At 34.6% G+C, this 14,172-nt stretch overlaps 1 protein-coding gene across 4 annotated transcripts in view; it reads left to right on the top strand.

Moving 5' to 3' along the window:
- CUL2 (cullin 2) overlaps positions 1 to 14,172 on the top strand; it is a 136,879-nt gene that overhangs the window by 29,658 nt on the left and 93,049 nt on the right. For 2 of the 4 annotated variants that reach the window (XM_044678736.1, XM_044678737.1), the window contains exons 3-4: positions 4,350 to 4,452; positions 7,559 to 7,653. In XM_044678736.1, the coding sequence (XP_044534671.1) occupies positions 4,350 to 4,452; positions 7,559 to 7,653 (198 nt within the window). Of the gene's footprint in view, positions 1 to 4,349; positions 4,453 to 7,558; positions 7,654 to 14,172 lie in introns of those variants that run through there. The other 2 variants (XM_044678738.1, XM_044678739.1) reach the window with 2 other exon arrangements.

Here is a 14,172-nt window from a genome sequence, read left to right as displayed (position 1 = left end):
CCTCCTCTCTCTAGGTCTGACTCTCAATCCACTGAGCCACCCAGCTGTCCCAAGAAAATTTTAAAATTGTAGTAAAACCAACCAACACATTAACTGTGTTTAATAATATTTTCACAATTCTGTGCCTGTCATTGTCTCTAACCTTTGAAATGAAGGGGATACTTTTTCTCCACTCTACTCCAGGACTAGACTTGGCCAACATAAGTGCATAGGATTATTTTGTTTTTATTTTTTCTGTTTATTTTAATGTAATCATTGTGCACATTTTCCTCCTAGTTCTACTTGCTTCACTCTTAGTAGTTCTTACAATTATTCCCATGTTTCTGAATTCTTCTGATCAGTATGTTACAGTGAAGCAATACATGAATGAGTTTTAAATTGGATAGATTCTTCAATTCCTAGTAGACTTTTATTAAAAGGACAAATGTTAGTTTTTTAAAAGAGAAGGAAGTACTTCCTTTCATAAGGGGCAACATACTGAAAAACCACTGTGGCTTCATCAAGGAAAGATCATGCTAAACTAATGTCATTTTCTTTTTTGATACAGAAATTAGGGGAATATTATAGATATAATATACTTAGATTTAAAAAACAAACAAACCTTTGTGAGAATCTTTTATGCTATCTTCCAGATGAAGTGGAAAGATGTAATCTTAATTATGGTACCATTGGGTGATTCTAGAGTTGGTTGAATGACTAAGCCCAAAGGACAGATATGACAAAAGGGTGAAACATACCATAAACATTTAAATAATTAAGTAGTATATCGATGGCATATATGTGTTTTGCGGTTACTTTCCAAAATGAAGTTTTTCATTACAAATCATAGGGCTTATTATTGATGATTTTTTTAAAAAAAGGAACTGTTGGGAAGGAGAGTATTTAAAGTCATATACATTTATCATAAAATGGAAAAATCAGTAAATGTCCTCCTTGAGGGGAATTTCTATTGGATTATCCAAGGAATTTGCTCTTCAAGTGAAGCTAAGAAGAGTAGTTCACATATTGGATAAATCAGTGTCTATAAAGATCAAGGAACCCTAATGCTGAATTAAATAAGATGAAATTTAATAGAGATAAGAATCAGTTTCTACATTTAAGATTTGAAAAATTAACTTCACAAATATAGACTAGTTGGAAGTGGTTCACACAACAGTTCATTTGGAAAAAGTCTTGAGATTTTAGTGTATTGCAAGCTCAATATAAGTATACAGTATGACATAGAATCGCCCAAAACTAATGCTATCTTAGATTGCTATCTTAAGAGTGGCTAGAATAAGAGAGCTTATAGTATTTTTGTTCTCTGTGTTGATCTGATCAGTTTTAGGTGATTAATTTTGGAAAGAGAATTGACAACCTGACAAGATACCCAGAAGAGAACATGTGGAATGGTGAGAGGATTGTAGATCATGCCATATGAATGTTGTTGGAAAGAACCTAGTATATGTAACTGGGAGAAAAGAAAACTGAGGGGTAGCATGATAGTTAACTTGAAATATTTGAACAGGGATTGAATTTATGCTCCAGAAGGCAGAATTTGGATCATTGAAATGGAAATAGATTTAGACTTTTGGTAAGAAAATTTTCTAATAATTAGAACTGTCACAAGTAAAATGGTTTGCTTAATGAGATGATTCCTCATTAGAGACCTTCATGTAGAGTTTAGATGGCCAGCTGTTTGAGGATGTAAGGTGGGTTATTATTTAATTACTGGTTGGACTGGATGGCCTCTTGAGATGCCATCCAAGCCTTGTATTCTGGATTTGCAATAGTGTAAGATGTTGATTCAATATGGGAAATAGTAGATGACCTTTTAGGGTCTTGTTTAGTCTAAAGATTTTTTTTCAGGCCTGAGAGTAGCTGTTGCACTTGTAGCCTGGACAAAACAGGTAGGGAAAAAATAAGATTAAAAAAATTGTATAATCATGTTACTAATTCCTTTTGAATACTAGATGTTTACTCTGTTTTCTTTTGTTGATTTAAGTAGTTTACGTTTCCTTGGTGAATTTCTAGTTTAAACTTATTTTTTTTTTAATTTTTCCATCATGGATTTGAACATTATATATTCATCCCTTGCTATATTACAGTTCATTTATCATGGCTTCACTGTATCTCAGGTTTTAAAAAATATATATATATTTAATTCTGTTGTGGAATTTTCACTATATCTCGGGGTTTTTTTTGTTTTTGTTTTTTTTTTTTGTAAGAAACCACCAGTTTATTGGATGAAAAATCCAACAACAACTTTCCCACTACCCACCGTCCAACCAAGAGAGCAGCTGAGTCCAGGCAAGGTGCTTTGGAAAGCAGGACTGAGTAACAGGACCCGGGGATACAGGAGGGCTAAGAAGGGAGAACATCTTTCTCTCCAAACCTCTGGGATGGGGATGAGCTCAGAGGTGCTGGGTGGGAGCCTGGTGGAGGGAGGACTAGACCAGAATGTGGGTGAGCAGGAGTATTGGGAGCAGAGAAGCCTGGTGGGGATGGGAAGTTGGGAGGGGCAGGGCCAAGAGAGCATAGGGGAGTCACCGAAAGAAGAGGAGAGAGCTGGCCAGAGCAGGGTGGTGGGAGCAGAAGCCAAAGAGTTCTCAAAGACCCATGCAAAACATCGATAGGACACTTCTGAAGACAGTGGGGATGCTGGGCGGGACCCCAGAAGTGGGGCCCAGGGACAGAGGGACACTTCTCTGTCGTGCCCAGCTAGCTAGGAGATGGAGAGGCTTGGCTGCCCTGAATGCCCCTTTCATGCTGGGCAGCTGGCCAATTCTGTTCCTTTGGCCTTATAAGAATTTAAATTTGAGTTTTTATGCTAATATGAAAGTTCTAAAGTAACAGTGTGGTCGCCAATTTAAAAAATTTCACTCTTAAGTTGAGTCTGTTAACTGCTCTTAATAGTTTAGTTTAATAGAGATATAGTAAAAGAGAGAAATGTAGGAAGGAAGTAGAAAGTATTGCCTAGCTAGATACCCTATAATTTCTGTCCAAAGAAGTCCAACTCACCACCCAGCAAGGGCTCTCAAGTCCCAATCTCCACATGGAGTCATGGTAGTCTCTTAAGCCAGGAGTCCTGGCTGTGTCTTCAGCTAGGCTTCAGCCAGAGTTCCACCAATTATGCCTCCTCCAAAGGCAAGGCAGGAATCTCTTGAACCAATCTCTCTGAAAGCCAGGAAAGGAAGGCCAACTACTCACCCAGCAAGCTGATGCAGGATCCAGGGAAAGAAATTTTCCTTCAGTCCAACCCACTGACACAGAGTGTCCAAAGATGAACTCCAAAGGAGAAATCTCTTGGACAAGAAGTTCAGGAATTTTTATAGTTCTTTTTCCACATCACTTCCCGTCCCTTCCCTTCCCTACTTTATGGGAACCAATTGCAGTCTTTTAATTTGCACTGCCCAGGAGGGGTGACAGTAGCCTTTGGAGATGTGAGCTTTCTCTACTAAATGACTTGTGAATTCTCTTACTTAGTGTAAAGTAGGGGTACTTTAAGTTCTTGATTTGCTTAGCTAAAAATGGGCAAGGGGAGAGTTAATCCTATCATCACAGCCTCAGGCCACCCCTTCTGTCCACTTGGGAAAGCCGAGCTGACTTGAGACAGATGATCTTCAAGGTGGGTTGGGATACAGGGAGTTGAACTAACTCAACCAACAGCTAGGGACCCATGGATGCCCCTCACCAGCGCTATGTTCTGTATCCTGGGTGCTGATTGGCTCAGACATTGGTCTATTTGCTTTCCTGCTACTTCATGGACTTTCACTTATCATGGGGGGTGTCTGGAACATAATTCCCAGATAGGTAAGGGATCGCTGTATTCCCATTATCAGCTTATAATTCCAGTGAAACTAAGATGATTGATTCTAGTTCTGTATTTGCACTTTACTTGTTTATAGTGATTTTTATTTGACCATCAAAGATAAGGTGAAATCCTATCAACATGCCAGCTGGAAATTAGATCTACTTTCATTGAATCCCTGTAGTTCTCTATTAATGGGACTCTAATGGTACTAGTCACTCCCTGAATTGATCAGTGTATATGTCTTATCATTACTGTATCACTGGTTTTTTATGGCAAGTCCTGTTGTCTAATTCATTTTTTTTGTATCTCTTTCCTTGAGTGAATCTTAAAATAGTTTCCTTTTAATAAGGTTGGCTAATATATTTTATATTTTTTCAGTGAGAATCATGTATATAAATCCTAAGAAGCAAAAGTTTCAAATTTCCATTTATAAGTGAAAAAGCTAAATGTATAAATGCATTATATTTATTATACATATGAAATTTTAGACAAAGATTGCTTTTTAAAAAAAAAGATGAATGTCATGAATATTGAAAAACCTTGACAACAGATTTAGAGACATCTATGCTTTATGTGTAGCCTATCCTGAACCTCTTGGGGAAAGACTTTACACAGAGACTAAAATTTTTTTGGAAAATCACGTACGACATTTGCACAAGGTAATTAAGTAGCATGTTAGTGTATGTTTATAACTACTTTCCAGATTAAGATTGCATGTGTAGTAATTGCTGAATATTTTTAAAACAAGATGTATTATTGTTGGAAAGGAGGTTGAAGAGTAAAATCAATTTATAAAATGGAAAATTGTAGTACCAGTAGCAAAGGCATAAGGTATTTTCAGTAGAACTATGTAATACAAAATTTAATTTTAAAAAGTACTCAGCATCCATATCCTCTAGAAGCATTGTGATGCAGTGATGAGATTAAAGGACTTGAAATCAGGAGACTAGGGAATTATTGCCTGACTCTGACAATTATCAAGTGCATGACTAGGTAAGACACTTAACTTCCCAGAGCCTCAGTTTTCTCCCCTCTGAAGTGAGGATGATGTTATCCCATAGAGTTTTTGTGAGGAAAACACTTTCTGAATCCTAAAGTATTATATAAATGTGAGTAGTTGTTATCCTGCCCTTTAAAAATGATCAGCTTTTATATTTCTTTTACATAATTCCTTTTCTGTTCATGGTTGCTTTCTGAGTTGAAAGAAATAACAAAAAGACTTCTTTGACATTTGCTTGTAGAGAAACAGCAGTGAGATCCTTCTCTTTCCTAAACCCCACTTTAACCAAAGCCAGTGTAGAGTAGTACCCATCACTTCAGTTGAGCTTAAACACTTTGCTCCATTGTTTAACTCTGAATTAGGTTAACTGAATAAAATATTTATTTAATTTGTGAACCAAATTTGTTTTTCTTATCTGACACTTTTTAACTCATTCTCACCTTTATTTTTTGGTGATTCTTAAATAAGTTGGCTACTCCTTGTCTCACCTAAAACTTTTTCTGGCTGTCTGGTTAGTTCCCTTGATGAGAACACAATTTGAATGCAGCCAGCAGCCCTGGTCACTGTAGATGAGAAGGTAACAAGCATGATTAAAGTCCCTTTTATCTGAAAGAAAATTCATTTTGCTTTTGATTACCATTTGTAGATTATAGATTATTTCTTTAAACTAGACCTCCAGGTTGTTTTAATTAAAAATTAGGTTTAAAATTTAGAAATTCCACAATGATTTATGGACTTCCTACTTAATCTGACTCGGGAAATTTAAGGAAGAAAAATAAGGCTATTTTGTATCAATAACAGATTTAGACAAGCAAGCATATTTTATTGCTACTCAGTTTTACAAATTGAAATGTGGAAATTTAAGAGAAGATACATTTTTTTATAAAGGTTAGTTATGTGATGTTGCTTTACAAAAAGATTCCAATTAAGGATATTTTCCACATTGTAGGAGTATATTATTAATTATGAGATTTTAAAAGCAATAAATTTATCCCTTTTAAAAATTTTTCAAAGATATTTTATTTTCCCAATTACGTGTTAAACAATTTTCAGTATGTTTTTTGATCTTATAACATCCAAATTGTCTGCTTTCCACTCTTCTCTCCCCCTTTCCAGAGAAGTTAAGCAGTTTGGTCTGGGTTATACATGTGTTATCATGCAAAACATATTCCATTTTGCTCATTTTTGTAAGAAAATACTCATACAGAACCAAAACCCCAAAATAAAATTGTAAATAAACTAATGTGTAACAACAACAGTTCTTTCTCTGGAAGTGGATAGCTTCTGTCATAAGGCCTTCAGAACTGTCCCAAATCTGTGTATTGCTGAGAGGAGTTGTCTTTCATAGTCAGTCGTTGTACAATATTGCTATTAATGTGTACAATGTTCTCTTAGTTTTGTTTATTTTGCTCTGCATCAGTACGTGTAGATTTTTCTAGCTTTTTCTGAAATCATTCCGCTTATCATTTCTGATAGCACAATAGTATTTCATCATCAACCTATATCACATTTTGTTCAGCCATTCCCAATTGAATGACATCCCCTCAATTTCCAATTTTTTCCGACCACAAAAAGCTGCTGTAAATATTTTTGTATGAGTAGGGACTTTCCCCTTTTTAAAGGTTAATCCCTTTTTAAAAAGGAAAAACATTCTTTTGAGTTCATTAGTATTAGCAAGCATTTATTGAACTCACACTATGTGCTAGGCTTTGTGTTGATTGTGAAAGGATGAAACATTTTGAGTTCTAGAAATGAAATGTTTTAGTAGAAAGTCTTGAAATAAAGACTGAACTCATTTAATATTAGAAATTTATGGAATAGTCTTTGTTACCTTGACTGACTCCTCAGTTTTTACTTAAATTAACATTAAGGAAATGACAACTCAAGAGAAAAAAGCTTAATCCAGGCAACTAACTTGGTGTTAGTAAAGCTAGGTTACTCTTATTTACTTATTCTCACATCTTTATATAAAAATGTTGTGAAAATATTAAAATGTATGCATTAATGATTGGAAATTTCCTGTTAAGAGAGATTCAAGTTCTTACCCCCCATTCTATACTTCTGTTACCATGATTTTCAATTTATTTTTCCCTTTCTAGGAAGTAGATATTAAATAAATATGAAGAAACTTTATTTTTAATTTAAAAATTTAGCTAAATATTCCTATTTATAAATAATAATTTTTATATGATGTACAGGTACAACTTGCTTTTATGAGGGCCTATGTATATACAAATTGGTAAGATAGTGATATCAAATTGATTCATAAAAAGTTTTGACTTTTAAAAAAATTAATAAAAATCCCAGCCTAGGGACAACATCGACTTTTGGGAATTATTCAATTCAATTTCTTTAAAACATTTCACTAATTTTTGAGGCATATCAAAGTTTATATGTTTTTTCAAGTACTTATAAAGAAGTCTCAAAAAACTTAAGTGAAGTATAAATATTTTACAAAAAAGAGGCTATAATGATAAGGTGATTTATTTTTAAAAAATGCTATTAAAAGAGAAAAGAATAAGTCCTGGACTAGGAGTCAGAAGCCTGTGATTCTGGTTCCCACATTGCCACTTATTCATTGGACCAGTCATTTCAACTCTAGAAATCAGTTTTCTTAATAGTACAATGGAGATAGTGATAGTTGCTTGACTTCCCAGTGTGATTGTGAATATCAAATATAGAAGTGAATTCTATTCAAATACTAAGTAATAATATTTGTATGAAAATTACATTTTCCTTGTAAAGTGACTTTTTTTTTCTTTTAGAGAGTTCTGGAGTCTGAAGAACAAGTATTGGTTATGTATCATAGGTATTGGGAAGAATATAGCAAGGGGGCAGACTATATGGACTGTTTATACAGGTAAATATACTTTTAAACTGTGACTCCAGACATTATTGCACAAATTCAAATGCTTAAGATGATGGTTTGCTTTACTTGATAACTATTTATTAGTGATACAGATAATTTGCTGTAGAAGAGCATGAAATTTACCTTTTCTCAGTTGGATCTGTCTTGCTTGCCCTTTTGAGGCCTGGACCAGGTAGGTGGTATCAGTATTTTATAGTAGGGAAATTTACCTATGAGAAAGGGATTAATCCTGCACATGAAAAATAATTTTGTTTTTTTCAAGTAGTGTTGGGCAATGGCATCACTCCGTATGGTGATCCTTTATACATCATAAAATGAAGCTTCAGACCTGATAAAGTTTGGGAAACAATCCTAACCCAAGTTTCCCTTCAGAACTGTTGATAATTGAGAGTTGGTTATACTTTAAAAAAAATTTTTTTTAACTTTATTTTTTTTAGAATATTTTTCCATGGTTACATGATTCATGTTCTCTCACTTCCCTCTTCCTAGCCCCCTCCTAGAGATGATAAGCAATTCCACTGGATTATACATATCTTATCACTCAAAACCTATTTCCATATTATTTATTTTTGTAATAATCTTTTAAAATCAAAACCTCCAATCTGTAATATCTAAAATTATGAGGCTATTTGTAATTTAATAACTTTATTAAATCAAAGTATTAGTAGTAAAGAGAGGGAAAGGTAGAGGAGAAGTAGAGGATACTTAACTTTCTAATCTATGGTTTGCCATTTATGGGCCTCTAGCTGAACTCCAAAAAAGGTCCATTCTGCTCTCCATGCTCATGCCAAAGACCTCAAAGACCTCTTGGTCTCCATTTATAAGCTCTTTTCTCTGTCCACTAACTCTCAAATGTCTCACCTCAGGAACCAATCATAGTTTCTTAATTTCCCTGGATCACCTAGGGGGCAGTGCCTGTGGAATCAGTTTCCTGTCTTGTTGGTTCCTTGATTCTTCAACATCCTCCTCTGAGGCTTGTCTATACCTGAATTTACTCAGTGGTATTTAACCTCCAGGTCACTGAGAGATGATGTTAAAAAAGGGCAGCACGAGAGAGAGAGAGAAATTTGCTTCCAACAATCCTCCATGAGATTCTATTGGGAGACAAGCATATTAAAATCACCCCACTTGGAATCTTTGGGAGATTAACATCACTAAACTCCCCAGTGAATCATTTCACATAATCAGCTTATACATCTAAAGATTCTCTTACTAGAGGTATATAAAATATTGCACTTTACCTAGAGGGAATTACAACAATTTGGGGAAAATGGGGAAAGAAAATAAAAATTATTGATGCAATGCCAATTAAGGGGCACTCCCCTTTGGTATAAGAGTTTATATTCAGAATAAATGATATGTTCAACTCCCTTCAGTTCAGTTCATTATATCCCAAAGTTCATTCTAGATCTCTTGATGTAGTGTGTGGTTTCTGTAGGTATCCTTATGGCACCTTCTCCAAAATATCTGCTTTCTTGATTCAAGGTGTTGGTGATTTTAAAATTGCTTTAAAAGGTCTTAAACCTTGGATTTTAGAATAATTATACAATCTCCCCTGAGGAGGGTGTTGGCCAACACTACAATCACCCCAGGATACATGGCTGAGTTATGGGGTATATGAATCAATTCTCAAAAGAAAACCAAAACCCCCCAAAAACCCAATGGAATATAAAAAATTAAATTCTGGATAAAAAAAATGTATCTCAAAATCTTATGTGTATAAAATTACAAGTAAAAAAGAATAAACCCATAACAGGTCCTTGAATCATCAGCAAGGCCCAATTAAAGTGATTAATGTTCTACAAGCCTACAGGACAATTGCAACAATATTGCACTTAACCCATCGGCAGCCAGGACTACAGAAAATTGCCATACTATAAAAGAGAAGGGACTAGATTTTGAGGTAAAAGGGAAGTATGATTCCCTGGTCTGATTTTACCTTCTGTCTTAGGGATAGGGGAGCCAAAATGAAAGCCAAACAGAAGTACTTGTAGGAATCTGGCACAGGGAATTCCAGTGTTTGAAGTTGTCAAATAGCTGCTTCCTTGGACTGTAAAACAAGTCCTCTGTCTTGGCTTAGATCCTCATCAGTTCTACAGGGATTGTTAGTCTCCTTGATCTTGTGCTTCTTTGCACTGTGCAGTGGCTCTTTTGTGATCCCATCAGACACAATTAGTAAAAGTCACATAATACTTAACAATCAGTGGCAGGTTTCCAAAGTTTTTGGGTATGCATTGGTATTAGGGCTAATTGATATTGTAAACATATCCTTCAAAATCAAAAACATTAATACTTCCATGTACTCAAGTACAAAAATAAGAAGAAAGAAAAAAATTAAATATCCTATTGCAAATATAAAGAAAAAAATAATAAAAAATCAGGAATTCATAGTTCCCATTCCATGTGTCAGTGTGTCAGCCAAACAGGCATAACACAGGTTTCTCCGTCCAAAGCTATTTCATATCTAACTTGGTCATGATCCACAATGTGAGTCTACATAATTTTTTCACCAAGTTAAAGCTTATTATAAAACAGTAGTACAACAAACTAATGCACATTATAATAAGTACCACAATCCCCAAAATTATAAGAGCCCACATGATGACAACTGCAAACAGACCTATTCCTTGTAGCCATGAGAGGTTCCACCAATTATCATTAAGAGTCATATGAGTCTGTATAGCCACTTGTATGTCATTTAAAATCCTTTGAAGCTCATGGATATTTGTCATAATTTCTTCAGATCTATTTACATAAGAACAACAAGACTGATTAATGAAGGCACATGTGCCTCTTAATGTGACTGTGAACATGTCAAGGGCCAGCTAATTTTGTAAAGCAGTTTTTGCTAAGGAGTTAATCTCTTCCTTTAGGTAAGAGATGGCCTTAGTAGTTTGGGAGATGGCCTGAGTTGTGTCTTGAGCCAACCTTTCAACTTCAGCTGAGGTATTTTTTAACAGAGTCTGTCACTGCCATTGCTCCAAAATTTGGCAGGAGTGCCCAGAAAAACCTCAGTACAGAGTACTGAGTCAGGTACAGCTGATGAAGATGCTACTGAATTTGCCCTTGATTTCTCTCTGTTTTCCATATCTTTCTCAAAGTTGCTTTGCTCTTTTCTCTGCACCTGTGTCCTCTTTGTGAACTTACAGAGTAGAGGAGGGAGAGTTCAGGGGGATTTAACCACTTGGACCTCCACATCTCCCCCTCATTTGTTTTAAAGCAAGAAAGCCAAAAAAGGGGAACATGTCAAAGGGGGAAATTAAATCTTTGAGTTTGCTGCATCTCTCCATATAGATTTTTTTAAGTGGGTCATAACAGGGACACAAATGTAGAGAAGGATGCTCATTACAACTAGAAGTACAAGTGTGAAAAAGTTGTACATTATTCCATTCCATCAATCCATCCCTATACCTGGTGAAGCCAATCATGAATATCATTAGTGATGCAGGAGAGTGACAAATCTTGATGAATACTTTCACAATTAACAATGTTCTATAAATCATCCAAATTCAATGATATATTGGTCAATCCCTGAAAATGAGCTTGAATTTTAATAAAGTTTACATCAGTAGCATAATATTGAACAATAATAAGCAAAATAAGTATAACTATAATCACATTGCAGCTTCTGAGATATCTATAAGATCTGCATCTCAGAAGTCAACTCTAACATATCTAAAAGCAAATATAACTGTATAAAAATCATGATTAATTCTATTCTGTAACTGAAAAGCAATGATTCTATTATGTGCTAATACTTAAAGATAAGTAGCTTGATATACTTGACAATATTCCATCAGGTTGGTTAACATAAAAGATGTTATGCAAATGATTGCATATCTATTCCAATAACAATAGCAATTAATAATATTGATTAACAATAACTATGAATAACATTGATGAAACTTTGGTTTAATATTCTTTTATCTTCATCTTCATGAATCTTGTATGTCTGGACTCTGGTCTGTGTGGTCCAGATTGCTTGCAGAAATCTCTGAATAAGTCCTCCTGTTAGGAAAAAATTCTTTGCAAAGCTAACATATTGTAAAATAAAATTCTTCTACATCAGGAGATATAAAAATTCCTGAGGTTCTAACCTTTAACCTAAAATTTAGATTATATTCTTTTTGTAAATAGCTAACCTATACTTGTGACATTTAATTGTAGGCCAATCAGAATCTCAGGAGTCTAAAGTCATTGCTTGAACTAGCTTATAAAGCTACTATCCTTTTTCCCATCTTTTAAAAAAAAAAATCATTTCTTTATTTGAATGGAGAAGAAATGCAGGGAAAAAGATCCTCCTTTGAAATATAGACTCATTGTTTAAACACATGTGCAGGCTAAGCATCAAATACCAATAAAAGCAAAGCCTATTAGGTGTGGTTCCTTTTTTTTTAAAAAATTCAACCCATAATCAATAATATTCCAATTCCAGTCATTATCATGATTTGAAAACAAGCTGCTTGTATGTTTATATAATCTAACAATTGCTAAAACATTTACCTCATATAAATGTAAGCTTATCTCACTACTTTGCTTCATGGAAGCTTTATTTAAATACATGTCACTATGGTGGTGAAAAAACTATCCTATCCCATCTTAAAGTGTATTTAAAGTTAGTATGATCCTACTTATTACAGTATTTTTAGTGTTGTCTGAGAATACTTAGGGGGCCCTACTTTTATTCCCTCACTGTAACAGGAGAAGGGAGGGTGTGATGAGACAGGTTTACTCTTAAAAAAACAATGATAAAATCTTCAGTAGTAGTATTTTAAAATCACAGGAATTTTGTTTTCAAAAATATATGTGGATTCCCATACATGAAGTTGAATAATGGAATCCTTTTTCCAATAACCAAGGAAATTATTTGTAATCAAAAGACCTGCTTCTGATCCTCTGCCAATGTTTGTTTTCGTAACTTGTGCTGCTGTAAGAAGAAAGAAGAGTGGGGGTGGGGGCTCCCAGTGAGTCATCAAGTTTGCTTTCTATCAATTCTTGTCTAACAATTTCTTTTGAGGAGTTAATATGCTTAACTTTTCAAAACATAATCCTGAATTTATATCATGAATATATTATGGTTGACAGAGAAGCATTTACAGGAAAGATTGACATGTTCATGTCTTATATATTCACAGCATCTTAAGCATTTAATCCAGTTAATGTTCATAAATAATTACATTACTAATTTAGTTTAACTCCAACATAACTGTTGTATCTATAAAGGAAGCATGTTCTTTAACCTGAGCCTTTCTAGAATTCTGAACCTATAGTTTGGACTCTGTAGTTTCACCAATTAATATACCTAGTCTGAGCAGTGTTTTGTGCAATTTCAACTAAAAAAAAAACCTTTTTTTTCCTGTCTGTTTCTAGAAAAGCTCATATTTTTACTTAGTGATAGTATCCAGTGATGGGCAAACTTTTTTTTTTTTTTAAACCCTTGTACTTCGGTGTATTGTCTCATAGGTGGAAGATTGGTAAGGGTGGGCAATGGGGGTCAAGTGACTTGCCCAGGGTCACACAGCTGGGAAGTGGCTAAGGCCGGGTTTGAACCTAGGACCTCCTGTCTCTAGGCCTGATTCTCACTCCACTGAGCTACCCAGCTGTGATGGGCAAACTTTTTAAAGAGGGGACCAAAGGAAAGGAAATGTTCATCTGTCAATCTGTTTCTAAGGCAACTCTTTTGAAGTTTCATTGTATTGTAACCATTGTTATTCGTCAGATTAGGAATAATGTCAGTTGGACTGGATAGAACATTTTAGGGGGCTGCATCTGGCCTGCAGGCAGTAAGTAGTTTGCCCATCACTGCACTAAGTTATGTCCTCTCTCATTTTTATTTTACAAAAGAATACTACATACAGATTACAGTGTTTGGATATCTTGGCAAATAAACTCCTAAAGTTCTGGACCTTCTACACCTATATACCATTTTCTTAAAAATCCTGTTAGCTTTTTAACTTTAGTTGAAATATACACCTTAATACTGGATCAAAATTTATTCAAGCTGTTAGCTAACATCTCGGGGCTTTCTAAGTTATATCTAACTTCTATCTGTTTAAATGTTTCTCCAAAATCCCTGAAGTAAAGAGTTATGGTATAGTCATCTATAAATCTTATCACACTGTTTTGCTTTATTAGTCCCTAAATACCAATGTAAAATAATTGTAAGTACTTTGTTCTCCTTCCAGGGTGAGGAAGTGGTTAATTACTTTTTAAAAAGTTTCAAAGGCTCAGCAGTTCTTATCTCAAAGCTTGGCTTCATTCCCAGTAAAAGTATAGTGCTGAGGGAAAAAAAAATATCTCTTTCATTCCTTTTTAACACTTTGTTACTATACTTATGAAATCTGCATGTTTTTAAAATCTTGATAATAAATCACTCCCAATGGATATTAATTAAAAACTTCACAACTTCCAAATTGACTTTGATTAAAGTCCCTTAACAATGCTTCCTTCATATTCCAATTTTCCTTTCAGACTTCTGCTCAAAACAGAATAAAACCTCTAGTCTTGCCT

This window comes from Gracilinanus agilis, chromosome 5, assembly GCF_016433145.1.
Source record: "Gracilinanus agilis isolate LMUSP501 chromosome 5, AgileGrace, whole genome shotgun sequence".
NCBI lineage: Eukaryota > Metazoa > Chordata > Mammalia > Didelphimorphia > Didelphidae > Gracilinanus > Gracilinanus agilis.
This window is presented reverse-complemented; position numbering and strand designations above follow the sequence as displayed.